Source organism: Terrapene carolina, unplaced genomic scaffold (genome assembly GCF_002925995.2).
Source record: "Terrapene carolina triunguis isolate 2854851 unplaced genomic scaffold, T_m_triunguis-2.0 Scaffold247, whole genome shotgun sequence".
NCBI lineage: Eukaryota > Metazoa > Chordata > Testudines > Emydidae > Terrapene > Terrapene triunguis.
The window spans coordinates 11,415,014-11,441,846 of NW_020664598.1; the positions used below are offsets into that span (position 1 = coordinate 11,415,014).

General features: G+C 43.0%; 1 protein-coding gene across 1 annotated transcript in view; it reads right to left on the minus strand.

Moving 5' to 3' along the window:
• TBXAS1 (thromboxane A synthase 1) overlaps positions 1–26,833 on the minus strand; it is a 335,034-nt gene that overhangs the window by 203,625 nt on the left and 104,576 nt on the right. The window contains exon 4 of the mRNA XM_024211589.1: positions 8,004–8,056. Within this exon, the coding sequence (XP_024067357.1) occupies positions 8,004–8,056 (53 nt within the window). The remainder of the gene's footprint in view (positions 1–8,003; positions 8,057–26,833) is intronic.

The window sequence follows — 26,833 nt, forward strand, 5'->3', positions numbered from 1 at the left end:
TGCTCAAGTGGGTCCACAGTCCTGGATCATCCAGACTTAAGGAACTAAACTCAGCAGCAGCTGTTTCTTGCGCCTCCACCACACTCTTCTCTGATCTACACTTTTCTTCAGGAATGTGCATGGTTACATCCATTTGAGATGGAGATATGGATGCTGCAGTAGCTGCCAGGTCACCTGTACTCTGACTAACTGGAAGATCAGGCATCTCCTCACCACTCACATCCTCACTGGGGCCGGAAGGCTCACCATGAACATTTGTGTCTATGTATCTCAGGAGAGCTCCTTCCTGCTTAGATAGAAAAGCTTCCTTTGCTTTCATTCTTTTTCTGAATGCTGCCCCAGAGGGGCGTTTTCTTCTTTCACTCATGACTGCTGTTCTGTGCCAGCTATAGTGGTTCTCAACACTCAACTGAAGGGGACAAATAAGCAGACTGGTAGCAGGGCCTGAGTGAGGGAAAATATCAGCGTCTTAAGGGCCTAACTGGCTCCTACTACTTCAGTTGACTGCCTGTTCTCCTCAAGTGGGTTCAGGGAAGCAGCAGGAAACAGGAAGCTCCCTGAGAAGCTGGTGTTAATCAGTCCAGGCTCCTGGGGGTGCTACAGAGGTACATAAGAGGCTCCTTCTCCTCTCTCCCTGCAGCTCCTGCTGCTTTCTGTTATTACCTCTCACCTTTTCTTCTGCCTGCCTGTTATGTCTCTTGTGCCCTCCTTCCTCCAGCACAGCACTCCACCATCTCTGTGCATCTAGAGCAGAGAGAATACATATGCACCAGCAGCAGACACAATTTTCTACACTCTGGGTCCTAGTGGTGCCCCCTCAGTCTGGCACCTGAGGCGGCCGCCTCAGTTCGCCTCATGGTAAGGCCAGCCCTGGGAATTTCACAACACACATTCACCACTGGAGGTTATTTGCATTGTCTCTCTCTGTAAAGGAACAATGACATCACCTCTCCTTTGGTTCTGCACACAGGAATATATATATATATATATATATATATATATATATATATGTGTGTGGTATTGTGACCTAGAAAACCTTGCTTGAAACAATTCCCTACGACTTGAGGCTGTTTGGAATGGAAGGGATATATTGTTTTGACTTGATTAAAGCTGAAAAGTTGATTTGACATCCTGTTGTCAAGGAAACCAATTCACACACGAAAGAAAACAGTTGTGATGGTATCATTCAGACTATTCAAGTGACCTTAGGAGGGGGGCAGGGGAGAATAAAGGCTTCCGTACCAAAGATCTGTATTCAACACACTTCACCACTGTGAAAATACAGATCATTGCTCTTCATGCTTATTGGGAAGCTGTTTTCAATCTGAAAAGAGCAAAATGCCAGATCTTCTCCAAGGCCATCAGGTCAAATGCCTTGATTCTGGTCATACATGCACAGCTGCCACATAATATTTGTTACCTGTATTCACAAGAACTGTAAGACTCAAATGGAAGAATCTGCAGGGATGAGGAAGGAGTTTCATGCATTGGGTAGATCATAATAATACATGATACACACACACATACACACATACACAAAGGCAGCCACCAGGGGCCCAAACATTTTCCTAGAACCACTAATTGAGCTTACATCAAGCCTGGTAACAGTGTCCCGCAAATTCCTTTTCCTGGGAGATTTCAAGGGTAGCATTTATTCTCTGCCAAACTCCTGGATCCCTGACAAATCAGGTTTCTCTCTAGGACACAGCCCAGAAACTTTCCTGCTATTGAACAACCTTCTCCTGGCCTTGTACAGTGTGACCAAGAACCCCTTAATGACAACTGGCAAGGGAGTCTCAGGAATGTCCTGATTCTGGAATGTGCATTCCGATTCACCAAAGAATCATACAATCACAGGTTTAGAAGGGACCACAAGGGTCATCTAGTCTAACCCCCTGCCAAGATGCAGGATTTGTTGTGTCTAAACCACCCAAGACAGATGGATCCAGCCTCCTTTTGAAAACCTCCAGCGAAGGAGCTTCCACAACCTTCCTAGGAGGTCTACTCCACTGTCCTACTGTTCTTACAGTTAGGAAGTTCTTCCTGAGAGTTATCCCACATTCTATATTTATGCATTTCGTTTTTCTTCCCTAAGTGTTGCACCTTACATTTGTCTTTGTTGAATGTCATGTGAAATCTTAAGTGAAAGCCGGGCCACACTGGTCCTTAATATTGTTGTCAAATGTATGTACAGAAACTATGTAAAAAGTTTATATATATATATATACACACGCACACACACACACATATATACACACACACACACACACACACACACACACACACACACACAGAAAATATGTTCTTAGATGGAGAAACAGGTCTTCTGTCACACAAGAGGTGTTTGTTCACCTGTCTTTCTGTTGGGATGTTAAGTAAACATCGTAAGCTAACCTAATGGATACCATTTACATTTGAAGTTATCAAAGAGATGTGAAGTCAACAAGACAGCTGCACACAGGAAAAACAAACCACGGATGGTTATACTGACTCTGGCTACAGAGAATGAATTTTGAGGCTATACGCAGAAGGCAAAGAAAACACTGCCTTATTCTACATCCATGAAGTAAATGGACAGTGCATTTACATTCATGAAAACAGGATCTTAGCCAACCTTGGTTGAAATGCTGCAGAGGACTATGGAGGTAAGATAAACTTCTTTATTCAGGAGATTAACCTGTTAGTTAAATGTAGTGTCTAGAAAGTGTTTTATGGTTTTGTTTGATATGTAACCATTTGTTTCCAATATGCTCACTCATTATCACTTGACTCTTGAATCTTTGTTAATAAACTTATTCTGGTTTGCACTATAAATGTATCTCAGTGCTGTGATACTAAGCAAGGTGCTGATCCTGATTTCAGTCATTGAAGCTGGTGTGTACATTCTTCCTTTGGGGACAACAGACCAGGTATTTCTGTGAGTATTCAGTGGATAAGGGGCTGAACACTACAGGGGAATGCTTCAAAGGAACTCAGGGACTTGGGTGTACTTATTGTTAACCTGCAAGGCAAAGTAAGGGCTGGCATAGCCCAGAAAAGAGTGCTTAGGTGGCTAATTGGCTGGTGGTGTCAGGGAGCTGATACCCGGTTAAGCACAAGCAAGACTCCTTCATGCTGGAGATGGGGTGGAGGTGGTAACAAGGTGACACTCAGTCCTGGATATCCTCAGAACCATCACAGATAGGAAAGAAACCTCTGTGCTGCTAGTGCTAGATGTCTCTGCAGCCTTCAGCACCATTAGTCAGACAGAGCTGAAGACACACATACAAGACTTTGCAGGATTAAACAGGGCAGCAGTGTGCTGGATCCACTCATTCCTATCAGCCAGACCCCAGAGAGACAGGATATATACCTACGTATCATCTTATGTGCAGTCTAACAAGGCTTAGTGCTTTCTCTCATCCTCCAACATCTACAAGAGACCACTCAGGGAGAGTGTGATTCATGTGCCACCAGTTCATTTTTCTACTGACACTGTTCTGCCATCACCAATGCCTGAAGGAATGGGTAAGCCGGTCAGTGAAAAGCAGAGAGCTCTAGATCAACGTATTAAAAACAGATGTGATACTAATAAGAATAGGGAAAACATACTGAGGAACTAATGCCAGTGCTCTATCATCACCATTGTTTAAGGGCATAAGACTACAGATCTTTGGAATAATATGAAGCCTCAGAATCATGCTCAGTCCATTACTATCGCAAACAAATGCAAATTGCCACAGTGGTAATGAACATCTTTTACTATTTCTGACTGGCCAGGACACTATATCATTTCCTCTCAGACGAGGATCTAGCCACTGACAGCCATGATATCATTCCTCTTGGTTTTATCTCTGCAAGACACTTTCCCTAGGGGTGAATGTGACTGCTACAAGAAGGATGCAATTGGTACAGCAAATACCTCAGATAACAAAGGCAACCACTGCTCTGCGAATTGCATTCTCCTCCCATCCAATTCAGAACTTGAGTTTTAAGTCCTGGCCTAGTCTACAAAGCCCTATGGACTATCTTATATTGGTAGGGGAAGTAGAAGTGGGTGACAACCTGGGCAGCAGTGACCATGAGATGGCTGAGTTCAGGATCCTCACAAAAGGAAGAAAGGAGAGTAGCAAAATACAGATCCTGGACTTCAGAAAAGCAGACTTTGACTCCATTATGGAACTGATGAGCAGGATCCCCTGGGAGGCTAATATGAGGGGGCAAGGAGTCTAGGAGACCTGGCTGTATTTTAAAGAAGCCTTATTGAGGGCACAGGAACAAACCATCCCGATGTGCAGAAAGAATAGCAAATATGGCAGGCGACCAGCTTGGCTTAACAGTGAAATCTTTGGTGAGCTTAAACACAAAAAGGAAGCTCACAAAAAGTGGAAACTTGGACAAATGACTAGGGAGGAGTATAAAAATATTGCTCGAGCATGCAGGGGTATAATCAGGAAGGCCAAAACACAAGTGGAGTTGCAGCTAGCAAGGGATGTGAAGGGTAACAAGAAGGGTTTCTACAAGTATGTTAGCAACAAGAAAAAGGTCAGGGAAAGTGTGGGACCCTTAATGAATGGGGGAGGCAACCTAGTCACAGATGATGTGGAAAAAGCCGAAGTACTCAATGATTTTTTGGCCTCGGTCTTCACAGAAAAGGTCAGCTCCCACACTGCTATCCTGGGAAACATAGTATGGGGAGGAGGTGAGCAGCCCTCGGTGGTGAAAGAACAGGTTAAGGACTATTTAGAAGAGCTGGACATGCACAAGTCCATGGGTCCAGATCTAATGCATCCAAGGGTGCTGAGGGAATTGGCTGATGTGATTGCAGAGCCATTGGCCATTATCTTTGAAAACTCATGGCGATTGGGGGAGGTCCCAGACTATTGGTAAAAGGCAAATATGGTGCCCATGTTTAAAAAAGGGAAGAAGGAGAACCTGGGGAACTACAGACCGTCAGCCTCACCTCAGTCCCTGGAAAAATCATGGAGCAGGTCCTCAAGGAAACCATTTTGAAGCACTTGGAGGAGAGGAAGATGATCAGGAACAGTCAACAAGAATTCACCAAGGGCAAGTCATGCCTGACCAACCTGATTGTCTTCTATGATGAGATAACTGGCTTTGTGGATATGAGGAAAGCAGTTGATGTGATATATCTTGACTTTAGCAAAGCTTTTGATAAGGTCTCCCACAGTATTCTTGCCAGCAAGTTAAAAAGTGTGGATTGGATTAATGGACTATAAGGTGGATAGAAAGCTTGCTAGACTGTCGGGCTCAATGGGTAGTGATCAAAGGCTCGATGTCTAGTTGGCAGCCGATATCAAGCGGGGTCGGTCTTGGGGCCGGTTTTGTTCAACATCTTTATTAATGATCTGGATGATGGGATGGATTGCACCCTCAGCAAGTTCACAGATTACACTAAACTGGGGGGAGAGTTAGATATGCTGGAGGGTAGGGATAGATCCAGGGTGACCTAGACAAATTAGAGAATTGGGCCAAAAGAAATGTGATGAGGTTCAACAAGGATAAGTGCAGAGTCCTGCACTTAGGATGGAAGAATCCCATGCACTGCTACATGCTGGGGACCGACTGGCTAAGCAGCAGTTCTGCAGAAGAGGACCTGGGGATTACAGTGGACAAGAAGCTGGATATGAGTCAACAGTGTGCCTTTGTTGCCAAGAAGACTAATGGCATATTGGGCTGCATTAGTAGGAGCACTGCCAGCAGATTGAGGGAAGTGATTATTCGCGTCTATTTGGCACTGGTGAGGCCACATCTGGACTATTGGGTCCAGTTTTGGGCCCCCCCTACAGAAAGAATGTGGACAAATTGGAGAGAGTCCAGCGAAGGGCAATGGAAATGATCAGGGGGCTGGGGCACATGACTTATGAGGAGAGGCTGAGGGAACTGGGCTTATTTAGTCTACAGAAGAGAAGAGTAAGGGGGGATTTGATAGCAGCCTTCAACTACCTGAAGGGGGGTTCCAAAGAGGATGGAGCTAGGCTGTTCTCAGTGGTGGCAGATGACAGAACAAGGAGCAATGGTCTCAAGTTGCAGTGGGGGAGGTCTAGGTTGGATATTAGGAAACACTATTTCACTAGGAGGGTGGTGAAGCACTGGAATGGGTTACCTAGGGAGGTGGTGGAATCTCCATCCTTAGAGGTTTTTAAGGCCCAGCTTGACAAAGCCCTGGCTGGAATGATTTAGTTGGTGTTGGTCCTGCTTTGAGCAGGGGGTTGTACTAGACCTCCTGAGGTCTCTTCCAACTCTAATATTCTATGGTTCTATGATCTTTCAGACCCCCTCATGCTCTGCTATCTGCAGACATAGTTGTGGGATGACACTGTTGCAAAGACCCTGGTTTAGATTGTCAGAAATAGGGAGTGGAGTATTTTTTTAGCAGTGAGACTTCCATTAGGTCTGAACCTCAACTTGCCTGTCTTCAGATTAATTATAAAACACTCCTTTTTGATAAAGCCTTTCTGTAGGAATAACATCCAAAACAAATTTATAATCTACACACATACACACACACATACACATTCTGAACTTCTGTGGAACAGGGAAGAAAAAAACCTTTCAGGACTATTTATGCTTTCTTTGTTTGCAGTGTTGTTATAGCCACATTGGTTCCGGGATATGAGGGAGACAAGGCGGGTGAGGTAATATCTTTTATTGGACAAATATCTGCTGGTGAGAGAGACAAGATTTCAATCTCCACAGAGTTCTTCATCAGGTCTGGGAAAGGTAATCAGAGCATCACACCTACATACAAGGTGGAACAGATTGTTAAGCATAAGAAGTTAAAACATGTTGCAAGATACAATTCAAAATGAAGTGGGCAATTGAGACTTCGGCAGTCATAGGACAAAAGGGAATTAGTGATTTACAGATTGTTGTAATGAGACACAAAACCAGTGTCTCTATTGAGTCCATGCTTTCTTTGTAATTATTGGTCAGTATTTCTATATCAAAGTAATAAGCACATTGGAAATACCAAGGATAGAGAGAACCTGGAAGTCATTATTTCCACTTAGGATAGAAACGAATGGAAGGCAAAGTGCAGTTCTAGCACTATAATAATAATGCAAAACTTGTGCTACCAACGTGGGATTCAAAGACAAGTGAAATTATTGACTTTAGGGAAGTTCCTGTGTACTGTTCCTGAGGTGTAGTCCCTCCTCAGCACTAGTGAGGGGTTAACTACTGCTGGAGGACAGGGGAAAGAGGTGTGCAATTTTACTTTTTACTTCATGATATTTTAAAAATGGATAGTTTTGTACAGATATGGAGTGAGAGATTTTAACTCAAATTCACAGTATTTTGCAAACGTGATTTTTTTCTTAAATTAAATTAAATTTTGGTGGACATTTCCTTGTCTCACGGTGAAAACTCAAAATCACATAGGTGACGGGCACGTAAACTGAAGCAACTTTATGGGCACTTCCTCCCCTCATCAGTTCAATGTTCACATGAGAGAAGAGGTATATTTTCCTTTGTGCTGCTGCTACCAACACCCTTATTTTACCAGGTTGGTAGCTTTGTAAAGGCCTGAGAAAGACTGAGTTCTAGGCAGAATTGTCTGTATGTTCAATGTTAGGACTTGTTTATATGGAGACACTCAAGAAAGGGAAGGTGAATCAACTAAAGGTGTGAAGTCGATGCACATCAGTGTGTTAACCTCCATCTGGATGCTTTTATTCAGGAGCAAAGTGGCATTAGTTCACTGTCACTGAGTCCTGGTCTACACTGGGGGGAGGGGAGGGGAATTGATCTAAGTTACGCAACTTCAGCTACATGAGTAACGTAGCTGAAGTTGACGTACTTAGACCTACTCACCGCGGTGGAGGACAGGAGTCGACGGGAGAGGGCTCGGGGGTCAATTTATCGCGTGTAGACTAGACGCAATAAATCGATCCCCGCTGGATCAATCGCTGCCCGCCGATCCGGTGGGTAGTGTAGACATACCCTAAGTTGCAAACCAACAAGGAAACAAACAGAGTAAAGGAAGAGTATTGCTGGCTTACCCACAAACAGGTCCATACTCCGTGATCAGTTTTGTATGGTTTTCCCAAAAGCCCTGAGTAAAGAGAAGGAGAGTTACCACAGTATTATCATCAACTCTATATGGCATTACCAGGACATTTGAGATCCTAGAATGCAGGGTTACCAACACTCGTGATATCTGGTGTTTTTCTTAAATCCCAGCTCCTGGAGTAATGTTACTATATGAGAACCTCAGCTTTCATTTAAGAAAAAACACCACCACCACAACTTTCTGGTTCTCCAGGTTGCAGAAAGACACTTGAAAACGTGAGCTCTAAAAGCTCAAAATGCAAATACAAGACGAAAGAAAATTTTTTAAAAAAATTTTAAGCCAATCTTACAATTTTGGGGCCAGACTCATAATCTTTGTATGTTTGTGGTTGGAAATGCGGAAAATGGAGAAACTAATAGAGAGTAGGAATATGACTTATTCATTGCACACAAGAGAAATAAAGGAAGCATGAAAAAAAAAGTAAAAATCAACAACAACCCACCAATAAAACATTATCTCACCAATAAAAAATCCCTGCTTGGTTTGAGTTTAATGCTAAGTAGTCACTGGGGATAAACAGAAAAATTAAACAGCTTTATTTTAACAGACTTATTTTGAATTTTTACTTTTTGTGTTTCACTCTCATAATTGAGGAAAATTGGTATCCATTTAGATAAAGAAATTTGTCACTATTCTAAATTGTTACCATGCTACATAAATACAATTTGAGTAGCAGGAGGGGAGGTATATAAAGTGCTTCCCCAAATGTGAATAAACAAACATCCCTCCCATGATTAAGACAAAACTACAGTATTCAGAAAATCATACGGTATTGTATTTTCACTTAGATAGGGAAAGTAACTGCAGTATGACCTTGCTGATCTGCATTTCTATAATTCATGGGCTATGTCCATTCTCAGCCAAGATTCACTAGCAAAATGGTGCATTGAGGTCTCAGATGAAGACTTTGCTATTTTACAACATACTATGGAACATTGGCTAGAACAGTATGAAATATCATAAATAATTAAAATTAAACCATAGTCAACATAAATGTATGAAACACATTGTAATGCAGTATCTGTGCTTTTGTTGTGGTTGATTTTTTGCACTGAAATAATTCAAAAAAATCTGGCAGTTGGCAAAGGATCTCCCATTTAATAGAGCAAATTAAATATTTTTTTCTACTATAGATAAAATTAAATACAATTCTTTTCTAATAGGGGGTTGTATAGGGTTTTTCGAATTCTTAAAGTGAATCCACTGTTGAACTTTTTATTTTTTTAATCACTGGGTTTTTAACATGTGATTTGTTCCATGGAACTGAGTTACCACCAATTTGGCAATCGTGTGTTTATTTGTGTTCTAATTATATAACAGAAAGATAGAGTAAAAATATCAGCGAGCATAATGACTTTAGATTTTAGAAAACATAATGATGAGAGGAGATGAAATTTTAAAAGGGACAATTTAGGCTGGATGTCAGGAAAATCTTTCTGAGACATGAGATGAGGGAGGTAATATCTTTTATTGGACCAACTTCTGTTGGTGAGAGAGACAAGCTTTCGAGCCACACAGAGCTCTTCTACAGGTCTGGGGAAAGAATTTCCAGCCTTACAGCAAAATGCAAAGTGAAACAGGTTGTTTAGCTTAAGTACTTAGCACATATTGTAAGAGACCATTCAAGGTAGAGTGGCTTGAAAGCTTGTCTCATCACCAGCAAAAGTTAGTCTAATAAAAGAACAGATTTTATTAAGATGATGTTAAAAAAAAATGTGAACAGAGTTTGAGCATAGAAGTTTCTGGTTATCAGGGAATAACGTACAGATTATCGAGGGTGCAAAGTTTGGTTTAAGATCAGGTGGCATAAGGAATACATAATCTGCAATATCCCCGATTGGGGGTAAAAGGTTGATGGGTCAAAGTACAGGCATTGAGATATGACGGTATGAAGTTCATAGGGTGGCTATGTTCGGGTGTGGAGTATAATGAGTGGATATGATGATGAGGATGGATTGACCCTCATTTGGTAAGATTTAATGTTCAGGGAGTTTATGGTTCTAGTTCATATGATCCAATGGAGAAGGTCACTTGGTCCCTTTCTCATAGTGGGAGAGCGATGTCACTCTGGCTCACGACTCCTGGTACTGTTGGTGGCCGGTGATATGCTCAATTTTATTACCTCACTCACCTTGTCTCTCTAATATGCTGGGACCAACACGGCTACAACTACACTACGTAGAACAATGGAAGAGATAGGAAAGTCTTTCTGACAGAAAGAGCTCTATTACCCTGTCAACTAGCACTGATTCAGTCTTCACTGGCAGGGCTCCAATAAACACTAAAGCTTATGTCCCCTGGCATAACTCCCAACAAAGGGGTGTGGTGGAAATACCACCTTGTCCTTCCCCTTAAGTGAATCCTGCCTGAAGCACAGCAAGCCTTGCAGGTGAAGGGAGGTGCATTTGCAATTTCTTTGCACCCGTTGACGTGAATTTGGGCCTATGAGGTATTATTGTAGGGCTGCCCAGGATTGTAACTGCAATAATAGTCTCCACATATACCATGCTTGAGCAACTACAAACCATTGAGCAGCTGTTTTACAAAGAAACTGAGGCAGGGAGCTTTAATTGACTTGCCAAATGCCACACACTGTATCAGTGGCAGAGCTAAGATTAGAATTTAGGAGCTCTACCTCCTAGTCATGTACTCAGTGCATTACCTACTGCTATAGCTTTAGAACAATGGGGGGTGATGGAGTGGAGGAAGTGAAATACTATAGTTTTTCAGGAATCAGAAGGAAAATGTAGCATTGACTATGCCATTTTTAATGATACCTAAGTGCATGAGTGTTGACCTTGAAGTTACCACTTTAAATAATGTGTCACAATATCTAATTGTAAAAAAGTGGGCAGCTATGCTGTTCCAAGTTAGAAAAATCACTTCTCCTTTCTCGTTTTCTGAAAGGCTACAGAATGTGACTGATCACAAATACCACCTCAGGAAAAGGTTTTTAAATTGCACTTGGCCCTCACAATTAGCTGCCATCCTACTGATGGGCCATTATCAAAGAGATAACACATGCATGCAAGCTGAAGGATTCCTTTCCTGAGGAAGGCATATTTAGCCAGCAACTGGTACACCATGGAAACAGCAGCTGAAGTGGTTTAACTGCCTGAAACCCAGAAAGCTTTTTCTTTACAAGGTTTGTGCCAGCTTCCCCACAGGATGTTTGCATTCTCTCCTTTCTTTGACTGATTGTAAGTTATCAAATGTATCTGTGTACAAAACAACTCATAGGGCCAAATTCTGCTCTCAGACACACACAGGTAGAATTCCTGCTGAAGGAAATGAGAATTACAGTTGTGTCAGGGAGAGCAGAATTTGGCCACTAAAAACTACCTTAAGCGATTTCATGTTAAGATTTCAGACTCTGCAGCACATATATCAGGGAAATCAGAAAGGACAATGGGGACTCAAGTCTCCATTTTTAAAAGTGGATTCTCCCTGTCAAGGCTGAATCCCCACTCTGTCACTTTGAGTACAGAAGGTGGGGGCCCGCAAGGATTCTGACACAGAGCAGCAATGCTATAAGCAGGAATGCTGTGTAAGGTTTGAACCAGGTATGAAAAAGTATCTTCCATACCTAGAAGAAATTATTTGGATAGGGAATGTTTATTTAGACACAGTCAGCTTTATTTCTTATTTTGGCTTGTGGATCTCCTCTGTGCTAACCCCTAATGCTTTTGTTTGCTTGTAACCTTTAAGCTGAAGCCCCAAGAAAGCTAGTTTGGTTGCTTAATTTTTGGAATTGCTCTTTTAAAATCTAGCAAAAGCCTAAGTTCCAGATGTATTTTTTTCCTTTTTGTTTTTAATAAAATTTACCTTTTTAAAGAACAGGATTGGATTTTTGATGTCCTAAGAGGTTTGGGCATGTTGTTTGATTAGCTGGTAGCACAGTTAATTTCCTTTGTTTTCTTTCTCAGCTCTTCCCTGGGGGGGGGGGGTGAAAGAGCTTGAGGGTACCCCACAAGGAGGAATTCCCAAGTGTTCCTTCCTGGGTCCAAGGAGTTTTTTACAGTGAACTGGCTGGCTGGGTGTCCATTGAAGGGAGCTACCCCCAACTTCATTTATCACACTCCCAGAGAAGGGTCTCCCAGGATTTCACCACCACCACTGCATTCACTGGGTTACTTCTCCGGACTCTCAAAAGACCGGTGTTGCAGAGACCTTCCCCTCCAGTTGAGAATGGACAGAGGCATCTCTATATGGAGTCACTATATCCAATGTTTTCAGAAATGGCCACTAGTTTTGTATCTCTCAATTTTTGGATGCTAAGTATAAGACATTGTGGGCCTGGTCTTCTGAGGTGCTGAGCACCTGCAGTTCTCATAGACCTCAAGTGGAGTCCTGAGGACTCAGCACTTCTAAAAGGTCAAGGTGATTCAAGCTGATCACCAGAAAAATGGAGGCATCAAAATTTCTGTGGCCACTCTGGAAAATGTTGGTGCTCTGCAATTTGACAACAGATCATATGACTTGTGAAATTAACTAGGATCCTTGCTGGGATCACAAGAGGCAGGGTAAAATGGTTTTAATGAGAGCACACGCACTGGGATGCAATACAGGTCTGTCATTGCCCACAGCTCAAGAATTTAGTCAACAAAATAATTTTTACAGGAAAAGCTTCTTCTAGAACATAGGGTAGCCCAGGGTACTTAAATGAGAACACAAGGGGTATTGGACCATATGGTAATGGAGATGATATGTCACTCAAGCACCATTAAATGAGCAGCATTCTAATTTAAGAATAACAGAGAACAGATTTATTTTATTACATGTTTATGAAAAGTATCACATTGACAGAACTGGAGACAGCATTCCCCTCACCACAGAACACATGAAGCATGAGCAACAGCAGTACAAGCTTCCTTGCATTGCCCTGTAAAATTGCCTCAACTCTGGCCTGAAATGAACATCTCTGGGGTTTCATGCCCATTCAAACGTTGGCTTGAGAATATCAGTTGTAGTGTTATCTGATGCCAGCACCTGTTCATGAGGGACTGGACAGACACCAAGTCTCCTCACCTAGGCCACTGAAAGGTCACCACCAAGATAGTCTGGATTCAAACCTGTAACCTAGAAGCCAAAGGCTCCATATCCCATTACTAAACCCATGTGCTTTTCGGTCCCCCAGTCATATGTTGTATTTTGTGTCATGATGATATTCTTAACTGGAGCATCACTATTTAAATATCCATATCAAATAAAGACACAAAATCCATATATCTAGCCACTTACATCAGGTAACAGAAACTAATAGCATGTAGGGCTGAGATTTTTAAAAGGAGCCCAAGGGAACCAGGTACCAATTCCCATTGAAATCCAATAGGTTTTGTGTGCCTACCACCCAAATTATCATATATATTTCAAAACATGAGCTAGCAACACTTGAATTATAATAAGGCCAGAGCTCACTTTTAAGGAATGACTCCCTGGATGGTTCAGTCTCCCCAGTAATAATCATAGAGGAAACACTAGGAGGCCAGCAGACGGCAAGGAAGAGAACCAGAGTGAATTTCTATCCAGCACTATTCTAAACCATGTACATAGTTTGTTTCCTTTGATCATCATTCCTAATAGCTGTCCTTTGTGTGTAATTTGGTTTAATTTATGTGTGTGCCATTTCAGATTTTAAAAAACATATATAAGCCTTCCAAATTTATTAAAAACAGCCTTCCTACCCTTTATAGTTATTAAGAGAGGTTAGTGTTATGCAATTATGTTAATCCTCATTTGTAAAGGCTAATTAACTGAATGCTAATTGAATCTGCATATGAAAATTAGGACAATGTGTTCTCATTATACAATTATAAAAAATTACCTGAACTAAATACCAAGAAAACTGTAAATTATTTTTTACCTTTTTAGATCTTTATAAGAAGTTAAAAGGGAAGGGTTTTTTTCGCCGTAATACTATCTATTAACAATGGCCTTTGCTTTGCAAAGAACTGGCTAGACACAACCCTGAGTTGCTTCTACAATCCTTTCATTTTGAAATGACTATTTTCCACTCTTGGATGCGCTCTCTTTTAACCAACCCTTTATAGGCACGACTCCTTTCCCGGGACAGAAGCTGTATTTATATCTTTCTCTAGGGTCCAAACTAATGCCACCCAATACATTAGATGGCACGAGAGATTCAGTCAATAGCCCATACCTTGCCCCAAAAGCCCAAACTCATCACCTCTGCAACACAGCATACGCAAGGCTAGATAACAGGTTATCACTGCACTAGCCTTTCACCCCAGGAGACATAGGGTCAAATTCTCATTCAAGTCACAAGGAGAAATGAATCTAGTCTCATTCTAGTCTTTCTCTGTCTCTGTTACAAAACAAAGACACAGTTAGCAACAACCATCAGCCTTTGCTCAAGAGAGCCAGAGACTGTAATATCAAGGGCTGCAAGAGGGAATTAACAAAATCCCATCACCCTTACTAATATTAGTTGAACCTCCCCATTAACCAGGTTAAGACATTCATTCACCGCACTAGTAATTATAACCTCACTTTCTCCCACCTCCACTTTCAGATGTGCATATTATCTTCTGTCTCAAGGTCTCGTTGCACTTTACAAACATTAGGTTAGCCTCACAACACCCCAGAGATAGGTAAGTTTAAAGCCTATTTCACAGATGCGGAAACTGAGGTTCAAGATTAAGTAATTTGCCAAATGTCACACAGAAAGTCAATAGCAGAGCTGGGAACAGGACCCAAGTTTCTGCTTCCCAGCCCTGTGTCTTACAAGGCCATTCTTTCTCCTCCAACTTTCATAGGAACACTGGATACTATACCAGACTGAAGCATCAACAGCCCTTCAGCTTTGATGTTCTCCTTTACCTATGGTTATGTCCTATGTCTGAAACTTAAAAGGAAGTCAGAGTCAAAACCCATACATCCAACCAACTGTGCATTATTTTACATCGAGGGAGATTTCTTTCTGACCCCTGTGTTCAGCATGAGATTCAATTACCCTTATCTTAATATGCATGACCACAAATGTAATTAGTCATAAAATTATCCAGACCTTTTACAAAAATTCAGCTCACTGATTTCCTGCAGTGGTGAATTCTCCAGGCAGACTACACTGTGTGAACTTTTATTTGTTTGGAAGTTAACTGCCATTAACTTAGATCTTGTTCTTATCTGATATGTGGTTGTAACTGCAATTTCACTGTTTATTACTTATATCTGTGGTTCCCAAATTTGTTAGTACTGCAACTCCCTGACAAATATTTTAAAACATGGTGGCTCCCCACAACCAAATACTGGGTTTTTTGGGTGGGGTTTTGTTTTGTTTTAACCAACTCAGCACCCTAGACTCAAGAGCACTGGAGTTGGGACAGTTTTACAATTTTATTCAACTGTATCGTTTGTTTTAATATATATTCTGATCTAATCTGCGTGTTTAAAACTATAATTTGAAAATATGGATTTTTTGGCATGTTCAGACATAGCCGAAGTATGATTTTAGTGAGAAGAATGGGCCTACTTCAAATTGCACAGTGGCACAGTGTTTGGTTAAATCTCTGACTGATTTATGTCTGGCACTTTCTCCAAGTTTAAATTTCTATGTTTAGTTTTCACAGAAATCCTTGTTCAAAACCCAGATTTACAGAGATCACTGGACGCAAATGGAAGCAGCACTTCCATAGCTTCATCATGGAGTTCCTCATACTCTCTCCTTTAACAGAAACCCAGAACTCTTGGTTTGTGAGATTTGAAAATTTGGTCTTCAGTACGTGATCACCTGACAATTCTAAGATATTTTCTTGAGCCAAGATACTTAAGTTTGGAACGGAGACAAGTATTACAAAAAACAGATTTTTAATCCAATCGGTATCATCTTCTTCAGCCGCACATTTGCTACCTGTAGGCTGAGCACTTGGTAAAAATTGTTCAATTATACAGAGGTACCTTTTTCTCCTTCAGGCCCCTTCCCCTAGGAAATCTCTCATCTGAAAGCCACTTGCTGGAGTGGAGGGCAAAGCCAGGCTCCCAGTGCCAGGAGCAGCAGTAGCATAAAACACAGACCCACAGATAAAATGCAGGGGATTTTTAAGCCTAGTTTAACAGTAGAGTTAAGGGAAAGTGGGGGGGGTCAGCTTTTGTGGCCTGCATCATGCGGGAGGTCAGACTAGATGACCATATTGGTCCCTTCTGACCTTAAAGTCTATGAGTCTATGAGTATCTTAATTAGGGAAAGAACCCAAAAACGTCAGTATTGGTTAATTTTTATCCCCCAGACACTCGTGGCTCTCCCATGAACCCTTCCTGGCTCACAGTTTGGGAAGCACTGATCTAGATAACACTCAAAGATCTCCTAGGTGCTTGTTTATTTATTTATTTTGATTTATAAAAATTGCATACCCAAAAAACAAACCTATCCTCATCTCTAGGTTCTTTTGCCAAAAACAGAAGTCCTAGCATACCGTATGACTGCAAGTCTGTGTGGAGGACCACATCAGGGGCCTTACAGACTCACGGCAGATTGTATACTGTGACTTCCGATGCTCTTGTAAAAAGCCAAAGTGGAAACAATAGAAAAAGGAATGACTGATCAGTTTTTACTATACCCAACGTAATCCTAACAATCTCAGTTAAATCTCATCTAACTCTTCTCCTTTCTGACATAAATATAATCCTAGTCTCCACAGTCTCTCCTCGGATGCAAATTCCACTATATCATTAACCATCTTCATTTTGATATCAGCTACATCTTTAAGGTGTGGCAAGAAAACAGTAAATAGTCTCATATAGGAGGGCACTTGTGTGACAGAAGGCCATTACAATAGATGTTCTCCATTGTGTGCTGAATGCCCCTCAGATAAATTAACAGAGGCATTCAGAGCATACTGATAATGGTGAGTAAATGTTGTTAATTCTCTTTGTTGGTCTCCTTTCAGGGAAGTGGAATCACATTTTTATAATACCACCTTGCTCTTATATATCACTTTACATCTATAGATCCCAAAACAATTTAAAAAGGAGGTCAGTATCGATATCCCCATTTTACAGATAAAATTGAGGCACAGACAGAGGAAGCTAATTGCCCAATGTCACTCAGCAAGCCCGTGGCAAAGCCAGCACTAGAACCCAGGTATTCTGAGTTCCAGTCCAGTGCTCTACCCACTAGGACACACAGTCTCCTTTAACAGCCATTGGATATTCTGACTAAAATGCAAACTTCTTAATGGTATTATAGAGATAGACAGGCATAAATGATGGCTAAATCATCATTCCAAAAGCAATCTTAGCACAATATGATCCCATGCTGCACACAGACTGCTGCTCAGGAAAGAAAGCCGACTCCCTTCCTAACTATGGAGGATTCATAGGTGCTGTACAAATGCAGCAAATGTAGACCACAGGTTTGAGAGCAAACTGCTAAGAATAGGTCTGATGTTGGCTAGGTGCAGCCTTAAAAGTCCTGAGACTGAATTCCAAATAGTTGTCGAAAAGGGACTTCTTGGCCTTCTAATCTTTCCTATTAGCACGGGGAGGACTGGAAAAGGGATTCCTGTCTTGCTGTTATTATTGCTAATAGCAATTAGAGATTCCACTTTAGCTCAGGTAATAGATTTCTCTGCTTTTTGATCCAGGGGTCCTCCCCTCCCCAGTTTGGATCTCAGTAACAGTGGATTCCTTTCAGACTAAAAAAAGACAAAATAATACTGTGCAATGGGATTGTTGGCATACTGCAAAGGGACCTCAATGCAATCACTAGAGAGAGACTACAAGGCTCTGTACAATAACTGGGGCCATGTGTACATATCTTACCTCTTCAATAACATAATTAGAACTAGGACTCTAGTGCTATTCACATTTTTTCTTACCATGCAAACCTTTGGATAGGGTATGGGCTCATTTAACCCTATACGCCAGTGTTTCTCAAACTGGGGTCGCCGCTTGTGTAGGGAAAGCCCCTGGTGGGCTGGGCCGGTTTGTTTACCTGCCCCGTCCGCAGGTCCGGCCGATCGCAGCTCCCATTGGCCATGGTTCGCCGCTGCAGGCCAATGGGAGCTGCTGGAAGTGGCGCAGGCCGAGGGACGTACTGGCCACCGCTTCCAGCAGCTCCCATCTAGCACACACATAGTGCATTCGCTTAGGCCTTGTCTAGACTACACAATTTTGTCGACAAAGGTGTGGAGGTGTACACACTGAAATGCTCTTCCTGCCAAGTCAGGACCTCTTTTCCACTCTGGAGAGGTCTAGCCAGTCCCAGCAATCCGGCTCTGCCATGCAGGGTGCAGGATGCAGGAGAGGGGAGCTCCAGTAAGTGCTCATTTTGCTTTGATACTGCACAGTGACAGGAGATTGATGTATTTTGTTATATGGCAGAGGAGAGATAAGGAACAGAAATTAACAACAGAGTCTGTCCATCTACGCAGTGGGGCCACAGCAGAAAAGTTTGTTAATGTACATGGGGATGTCTCTGGAATCCTCCATAGAACTCTCTAGGAAGCTTTCCTGTGAGTATTCTGCAATCCTCTGCCGAAGGTTCCTTAGCAGAGCTGCCTTGTTTCTCCCCTCGCTGTAGGAAACTTTATCGGGCCACCCGGCAATTATCTCTGCAGGGACCAGAGGGGCACACAGGTGAACAGCATACGGAGCCAGTCTGAAGCCACATGCATGCAGAAGATGCATCCCTGCATTCTGGGTTACCATTAGGAGTGAGATATTGGGTTCGATTACCCTAGCCTGTGGAAAAGGGTACCAATATTCAGAATAGGCTCCCTAGCCGCTTATAGTAACCCCCTTCGCAAATCAGCCTTTGTCCCTTCTTGCCCTTTCCCCCTTGCCCATCCCCTCTCCCCAGTGAACTCCCCATAATTGGGACTCGCGGTGACCTGTGTGCTAGCCAAGGAACAGTGAGAAAGAGATGTGTGTAACTTTTGTGATTCACAGCTGAGAGCACACTCACAATACTGTTCATTGTTTCTTTGTCTTCCGCAGATGTGCCCTTGAGAACACACTCCTCCACACCAGTGGAGCGCCTCCATCAGATAAGGCAGTAACCCTGGAGTAAGGAGGATATGTTTCACAAAGTGTTGCAGTCAACAGATGCAGCACAGAACAAAACAAGAGCATGGAGGGAGACCATAAATGAAAGACTGAAGCTGGATAGCTAGGAAAGGACATAGGGGCAGGAGCGGATGATAAAGCTCCAGATATGTTGAAGTCCTCATTAGCCTGCAATCAGAGCAAATCCATGCCCTACTCCCTTTCCAGCCACTACAGAACTCCGATCCATGCCCTCCCCAAAATCCTCCACTGCATTAATCACTTGTTCCTGGTCCCTCACAGTGCCCTGGGCACTCCATGCCTGGGGACTGGTTTTCCAATGAAAACTGGAATTACACCCAGCTGTGAGAGCTTGTCAAAATGCTCCTTCAAAGCCTCCCTGATCTGAATAGCCCCCTGCTGTGCCCCTCTAATTGCCCTTGTATCTGGCTGCTCAAAATCAGCAGCCAGCCAATCAGCCTCAGTGGCCCACCCTGGGGAAACTTTTCCCCCTTTGATTCATAAATATTATGCAGAGTACAGCAGGCTGCAATGACTATCGGAATATTTTCCTCATTGAAGGCTAACCGGCCAAAAAGACAGCATCAGCAACCTTTTAATTGGCCAAAGGCACATTCAACGCTCAGTTGGCACCTGCTGACCCTGCTGTTGAAGCATTCCTTGCTGCTGTCTAGGTTCCCGGTGTAAGGTTTCATGAGCCACAGGAGCAAGGGGTATGCGGGGTCTCCAAGGATCACTTTGCACATCCCCATTGGAATCTTCTGGTCTAGAAAGAAAGTCCCAGTGTGCAGCTTTCTATCGAGTTCAGTGTTCTGAAAGATGTGTGCATCATGCACCTTCCCTGACCACCTGCATTGATGTCAGTGAAATGGTCGAGGTGATCCACCAGCACCTGCAAGACCATGGAGAAGTAGCCCTTTCAGTTGACGTACTCCAACACAAGATGGTTGGGGACCAAAATTGGGATATGCGTTCCATCTACCACCCCACCACAGTTAGGGAATCCCATCGCCTCAAAGCCATCCATTTTTTCCTGTACATTACCGAGAGTCATAGTTCTTTGTAACAGGAGGCGATTAATGGCCCTGCACACTTGCATCACCGCAACCCCCACGGTGGATTTTCCAACTCCAAACTGATTCATCACTGACCAGTAGCAGTCCGGAGTTGCCAGCTTCCACACAGCGATCGCCAGTCACTTTTTCACAGTGAGGGCAGCTCTCATTCTGGTGTCCTTGCTCCGCAGTGCAGGGGTGAACTCCACACACAGTTCCAAGAAGGTGGCTTTGCATATCCGTAAGTTCTGCAGCCACTGCTCATCATCCCATACGTGCATCACGATGCAATTCCACCACTCAGTGCTTGTTTTCCAAGCCCAGTACTGACAGTCTACTGTGGCAAGGTGGCCCGTGAATGAAAACAGCAATCTTGAATTATTTGTTTCCATTGCAGACAGCAGGGCAGGCATCACTGATTCACTCTCTGTTTCGCAGCTCATGAAATACTGCAGGACCAGCTGCGTTGTGTTCACAACGCTCATCACCACTCCGGTCAGCAGTTCAGGATCCATGCGGTCAGACAGAGATGGCAGGCACACAGTTTATAAGGGCTGTTGAAAAACAGCGTGAAACAAAGTAGGAAGCCCATGGAATGATGGGACGGAAAGAACTGGGATGATGCATGATGCACCAAGATCCATTCCCAGAGCTCTCAGCGGCAGAGGGTGGTGAGTTGTACAGTGGGATAGCTACCCATGACGCAATGCTCTCTCTGTCAATGTAAGAGCAATAACTGTGGACGCACTCAACTGAAACAAGGAGCATTGCGTGGAAGTGCTTCACCAATGTTATTAAATCGACTTATGATCGTTGACAAAACTTAAGTCAACTTAACTCTGTAGTGTAGACATGGCCTTAATAAATAACCCTCCTGCTCAAAAAAACAAAATACTACCCTGCACACACAAGTCTTCCATTGGCAAGAGACTGAGAGAAAACAAACCACACATGACAGATGTTAGTCATATTGCTTAACCCGCTACTGGAAGCTGATCATATACTACAGTGATGTGAGTGTGGTATAAGAACCTGTGTAGAATAGATCAGATATGTCACTTTTAGCAACAAAAGAGTGTTGGTCACTATCCTGGCCAAACTTCAACTGGTTAATTACACTTTTCCAGCTATGAAAAAAAAAATCCCCTGTAGTTTCAGTGGGATAAGTTACTCTTCATGTTCTGCCCTGAACTGCAAGGCAGTGTATAAAGGCTGCTATTTTCCACTCTGGAGGTGGCTGATATGATCCATATATATAAAAAACACATAGTCATGTATAAACTAAGATATTTGTGCCAAAATTTTAACTCACTAACTAGGGGTTGGAGAAAGAAAATGCTGAATTATACTCTGACAGGTCTAATGGAACAGTTACAGTATCCCAATTACCACACTGACATTTGAGCAGGATCAAGAGAGAGTTGATAAGCACTGCCAGAAAGAGTTGGAAAAGCATAGTGAGACTCGGAAGAAGGCCACTGAGGTAGAAGACAACTGCTGCTCTGAAGAGATAGGGTACAGCGGGAGGGGGACACCCTGACATCAGCACCTCCCTGACCCTCTGCACAGCAAGCAGAAGGGTCCCGGGAGCAGCTGCAGGAGCAACATGGCTGCAAAGCAGTGTGGTGAGGGCAGGGCCGGCTCTGGCTTTTTGGCCGCCCCAAGCACAAAAAAAAAAAAAACTTGCAGCGCGGCCGGACCCAGGGTGCAGGGGGACTCCCTGAGCTGGTGCCCTGGCTAGCGGGGGAGAGAGAGAAGGGGGCGGCCAGGGCTTCAGTGGGGCGCTGTTAGCGGCCCCAACTGCCGAGCCGCCTGCCGGGAGGGCTCCGCACCGCGGTCGGCTGGGAGGGAAGGACGCGGGCTGCCCTGCCGGGCTTGCTGCAGGGCGTTCCCCTCCTCCGCACCGCCACCCCCTACAGGGCGGCTGGAGCGGAACAAAAAAAAAAAAAGCGGCCGTGCCGCCCTAGGATTGTGCCGAATGCTGCCTCGTACAATCTGCCGCCCCAAGCACGAGCTTGCTCACCCGGCCCTGGGTGAGGGGCACCTCAACACATGCTGCTGGATGTGCATGTTCTGCTAATCAACTGCGCAATACTTGAGTCTCTCCTGGGCAGCCGCCCAGTCGCACAGCTTAGAAGGAACACAGCCTGTGACTCCATGTTAAGGCTGTGCCTGAGGAGTTTATACTTGATAATTGGTTGGTGAAATCGCAGTATAGAGCTCACAACCAATTTTGGGTTCGTGCCCTGCTTCCTAACATTCTGGCCTGAGGTGGGGACTCGTGCTCTTGAGTCACTGCAGGCAGTGTTACACTCCTCTACATTTGAATGAGCCAAATTCCTCCTCCACGCTGTCTTGGTGCCCATCGAGGGAGGGGGGCAGTGGGAGGTCATTGAGAGCACAGGAGACACAGACTTCCTGCTCTCAATTCTGGTGTCTGGCCCTATCTCAACCCACAGCAGCCATTACAGGAAAAGGCTGGCTTTGATCCTGTAGTCATGGGATGGTGGGAGCACGCCCAGTCACTCTGTGGGAATAGTGCATGCACAGTCCAGTCATACCTATAAGGTGTGAGGGGATGCAACACACTCAGTCGCTCTGTGGGGATGGCACTTGAGCTGTTTGGTCACCACTAGGAGGTGTGAGAGACTTACGTGAGCATGCTCAGAGTGGCACAGAATCTTTGGAGATTTTAGCTGCTAAAATTGAAGAAGTTTCTACTGAGCATGTGCAAACCATGATTTTTTTATAACGTGAACAAATTTGAACAGATTTTCCTGGGAACAGCAAAAGGCACATCCCTGACACAACCCACCCCCCTTCTCCAAAGCATGAGAGAGGTCTACAGTATTTCAAAGAAAAGATCGCCAGAAGTTTTTAACATGGGCAAAACAACATATTTTCTCTGTTCTCATTCTCAGAAACAGCTGACCATTTTGGCTCATAGTTTCCAAAAAAAAAAAAGTCAGTCTGAGGCAGACACCTAGCGTGGGCAATTTCTATCCAAACAGTTTAAGTTTGGCAAAATAATAAGCAACTGAAAACTGGGTCTTATTATGGGAAGTGCTGAGCAACCTCAATAATAGGTGGTGATATCTCCCTACAATACACTAAATATGCAAATCTTATTTGAGACTTTAGACTGGTGTACAAATTAATAAAAATAGGAACTTTGATCTGAAAACAATCTGATTCTATTCTTTCAAACCTTAAGCACACTCAGTGTCTAGACAGAGTGAGCGTGTAGGCTGCGTGGCAAAGGGCATGAGACTGGGCTCTGTTATTTTAGAGATGGGTTCTATTCTCAGCTCTGGCAGAAGAGACCTTTTGCAAGCTTTCAGTTACCTCATCTGTGAAACAGATGAATGATATAGCCATCCCTCACAGGCTGCAGTACGAGACCTTGGCACAAGGGCTGGGATCAGAAACGTTAACAGCAGTCAGTAGAAAAGATGGGCCTGGAACTTGTGCTCTCTGGCTTGTAGCTTAGCGAACCTTCCTCTAGACTACAGAGCACTGTATGGAGGGAGTCGCTCTGTCTGTCTCTATGATTTTGCTTCCCCAAGATCATGTGACAAAGTGAATATCAAAAGACTGCAGGGGCCAAAAAGCATATTACTCTCAATAAAATTGCACAAGTTGGCAGCACTGCACTTTCTTTGCGATTTTTTTTAACATTAGCAGTATGAAACCCTGGAAATATGCATTTCTTACAGAGTGGTAGGCATGAGAAGTTCAAATTAGGAATTCTGTATCCAGGAGTAGGAGGAAATAATATGATCCCATGCCAAGAAATTCTGGATAACTAACAACAACAGGGCCTAAACCACTCTAATGCTGTAAATTTCCATTCCTAGCCTGAATTGTTGAACAGAAAAAAGGGGGAACAACACAGTTGAGCCGAGAACGGGTCAGATCCTGGCAAAGCAAAGAAATCATAAAGCTGGCCTACCTGGGAAGTTGAGGATTCTGCCAACATAAGGGACTCTCCAGTTGGTGTAAATCTAGCTCTGTCCCACCCTCTCTCTAAGCCCCAACCCTGCATAAGGGGTACGTCAGGGGGAGAGGAAGGGGACATGGCTGGAGGGCTGTTGCACTTGTGATCCATTACTAGCAGATATAATTTAGGTCAGTGGTTCTCTACCTTTCCAGATTATTGTGCCCCTTGTAGGAGTCTGATTTGTCTTGCACGTTTCACCTCACTTAAAAACTACTTGTTTACAAAATCAGACATAAAAATACAAAAGTGTCACGGCACACTACTACTGAAAAATGTCTTACTTTCTCATTTTACCATATAATTATAATAAATCAATTGGAATATTATTATTGTGCTTACATTTCAGTGTACAGTATATAGAGCAGTATAAATAAGTCATTGTCTGTATGAAATTTTAGTTTGTACTGACTTCATTAGTGCTTTTTATGTAGCCTGTTGTAAAACTAGGGAAATATCTAGATGAGTTGATGTACCCTCTGGAAGACCTCTGCGTAGCTCAAGGGGTACACGTACCCCTGGTTGAGAACCACTGATTTAGGGCACCCGTGTGGCTCCTTTAACTTTTCCTTGGGGCGGGATGAATTGGTCCATGGCAATCCTAGAAACCGGAGGACCCTGCTCCTCAGTACTGGTCACAGCTCAGAGGATTGGGCCAACGTTTCCTCTTTTAGTTCAAGATCAAAATAAGAAGACTGATCCTTATGTTATTGCCTTAAGTAAAATCAGAAGCAAGTGCAAGATGAAGAGGGGCAGACAATCTTCCACCCCTTGCAAAAAATTAGAAAAATATATATAATTTGTAAATTAATCACTTAACATCCCATAGTTGATCAGATCATCCAGAATGCAGCCAGATTTCTCAGGTCTCCTCTGAAATAAGAGAAGTTAGATCTACAGGAAAATAGGTTGGATCCAGAAAAAGAAACTGCCTTGAAACATTTGTTTTGAAGCACCTTCGCCCCCCAAAGTCCTATCTTTGTGGTTTTCACCTTCCATAACAGATCAATTTGACATTTATTTTGTGCTAGATGCTAAAATCTCTTCATGCCTTCGAAAGAAAGGAGCAGGAGAAATAATGTTTAGCTCCCTCTTTTTACAGTAGCATAGTCAAGGGGGGAAAACAAAACAAACAATTGCTAATCTGTACTCTTGACCATTTAAAAAATGATCCCAAAATAGTCTGCTAAATTGTTTCACCCGGAGCAAAATTACTCATAGATGCATATGCATGCACACAAAAACAGCATCTATTGATGCGGTGCTGCTGGTGACTGCAATCAAGGAATCAACGTTATTATATTATACATTGCGAAAAGACCACAAAGCTGTAATTATTCTTTGAGATTTCAACAAAGCACAGTTATTAAGCTAACATTATCCCAATATTGTTGCAATGGAGATAATATAATCAATATAATTCCTGGATTGATTTTTTTACAAAAAAATATTACTAACACATTTCACAATGTACCAAGATTTAGACAAATGCATTAACTGATTTTAGTTTATGATCAGCAAAGTCTTGAGGCAATAGATTGCAATCCATCTCATGCCTATTATTGTATCAAGACACTAAATGTCAAACTCTTTGCTGCAAAAGCAAGCTTTCCTTGTTGAAAGTCAAGAGAAATTGTAATCATTCTTCTAAGGAGGACGGGGACAGGCTTTTGAGAAGGATTTGACTCTGTTGTTCACATTTTTCTGATACTTTTAAGACAAACAGCAACATAATAACCAAACTGATTGAGGGAGAGGTGGTGGGGTATTAGGTTTGTATTTGAACTCTTCATTGTTTGTTTGTTTATTCCAGTGGAGATGCTTTGGGTATTCATGTTTGCAATATACACACACTCCCTGCAACAACAGGAGAGAGTGAACGGCAGGCAAGTCTTGTGATTAAAGCAGTGAACTGGAGTATCTGATATATGGGTTCAGTTCTCAGTTGTGCCACAGATTTTCTGTGTCAGTTTGGGCATGTCATTTACTATTGGATCTTGTGTCCACTAAAGTCAATGGGAGCTTTGCCACTGATTTCAATAGACTCCGGATCAGAACCTTAAAACTTTTGTGCCTCAGTTTCCCCATCTGTAAAATGGAGATAATGCTTCCTTTCTACAATCCTGTGTCTGTCTTGTCTATTTTGTAAGATATTGGGGGCAGAAACTATGATATTGTGTGTTTGTACAATGCCTAGCACAATAGGGCTCCAATTTTGGTTAGGCCTTTAGGTGCTTCTGTATTAACAAACCACATCAGGTTCAAATTCTGGCATTGTTGTTTCAGTCCTTCCTCCTCCTCAGGAAGACTCCAGGCTATTTACTGTGCAAAGTCTCTTGGGGGAGCCTTAGGGTCCTTGCTCACAGAATTTTCCCTTCCACAGTATTGTGCTGTGATTGGCTGCCGTCCTCCCAATCCCAGAGGTGGCTGCATTCGATTGATGATGTTTGTATTTAAGCCAGAATTTTCAAATGTGGGTGCCTGAAGTTAGGCAACTAAATCAGCAGCTTGATTTTCAAGGGGGCCGAAAATCAAGAGCACCTGTTAACGTCAATGGAATCTGCAGGTGCTCAGTACCTCTGAAAAGCAGGCCACAAGCTTAGGTGCCTAAATATGGATTTACCTGCGTAGGGTTAGGCACCAATATTTTGGCCACAGTTTGTAAAGCACTTTATATAAAAA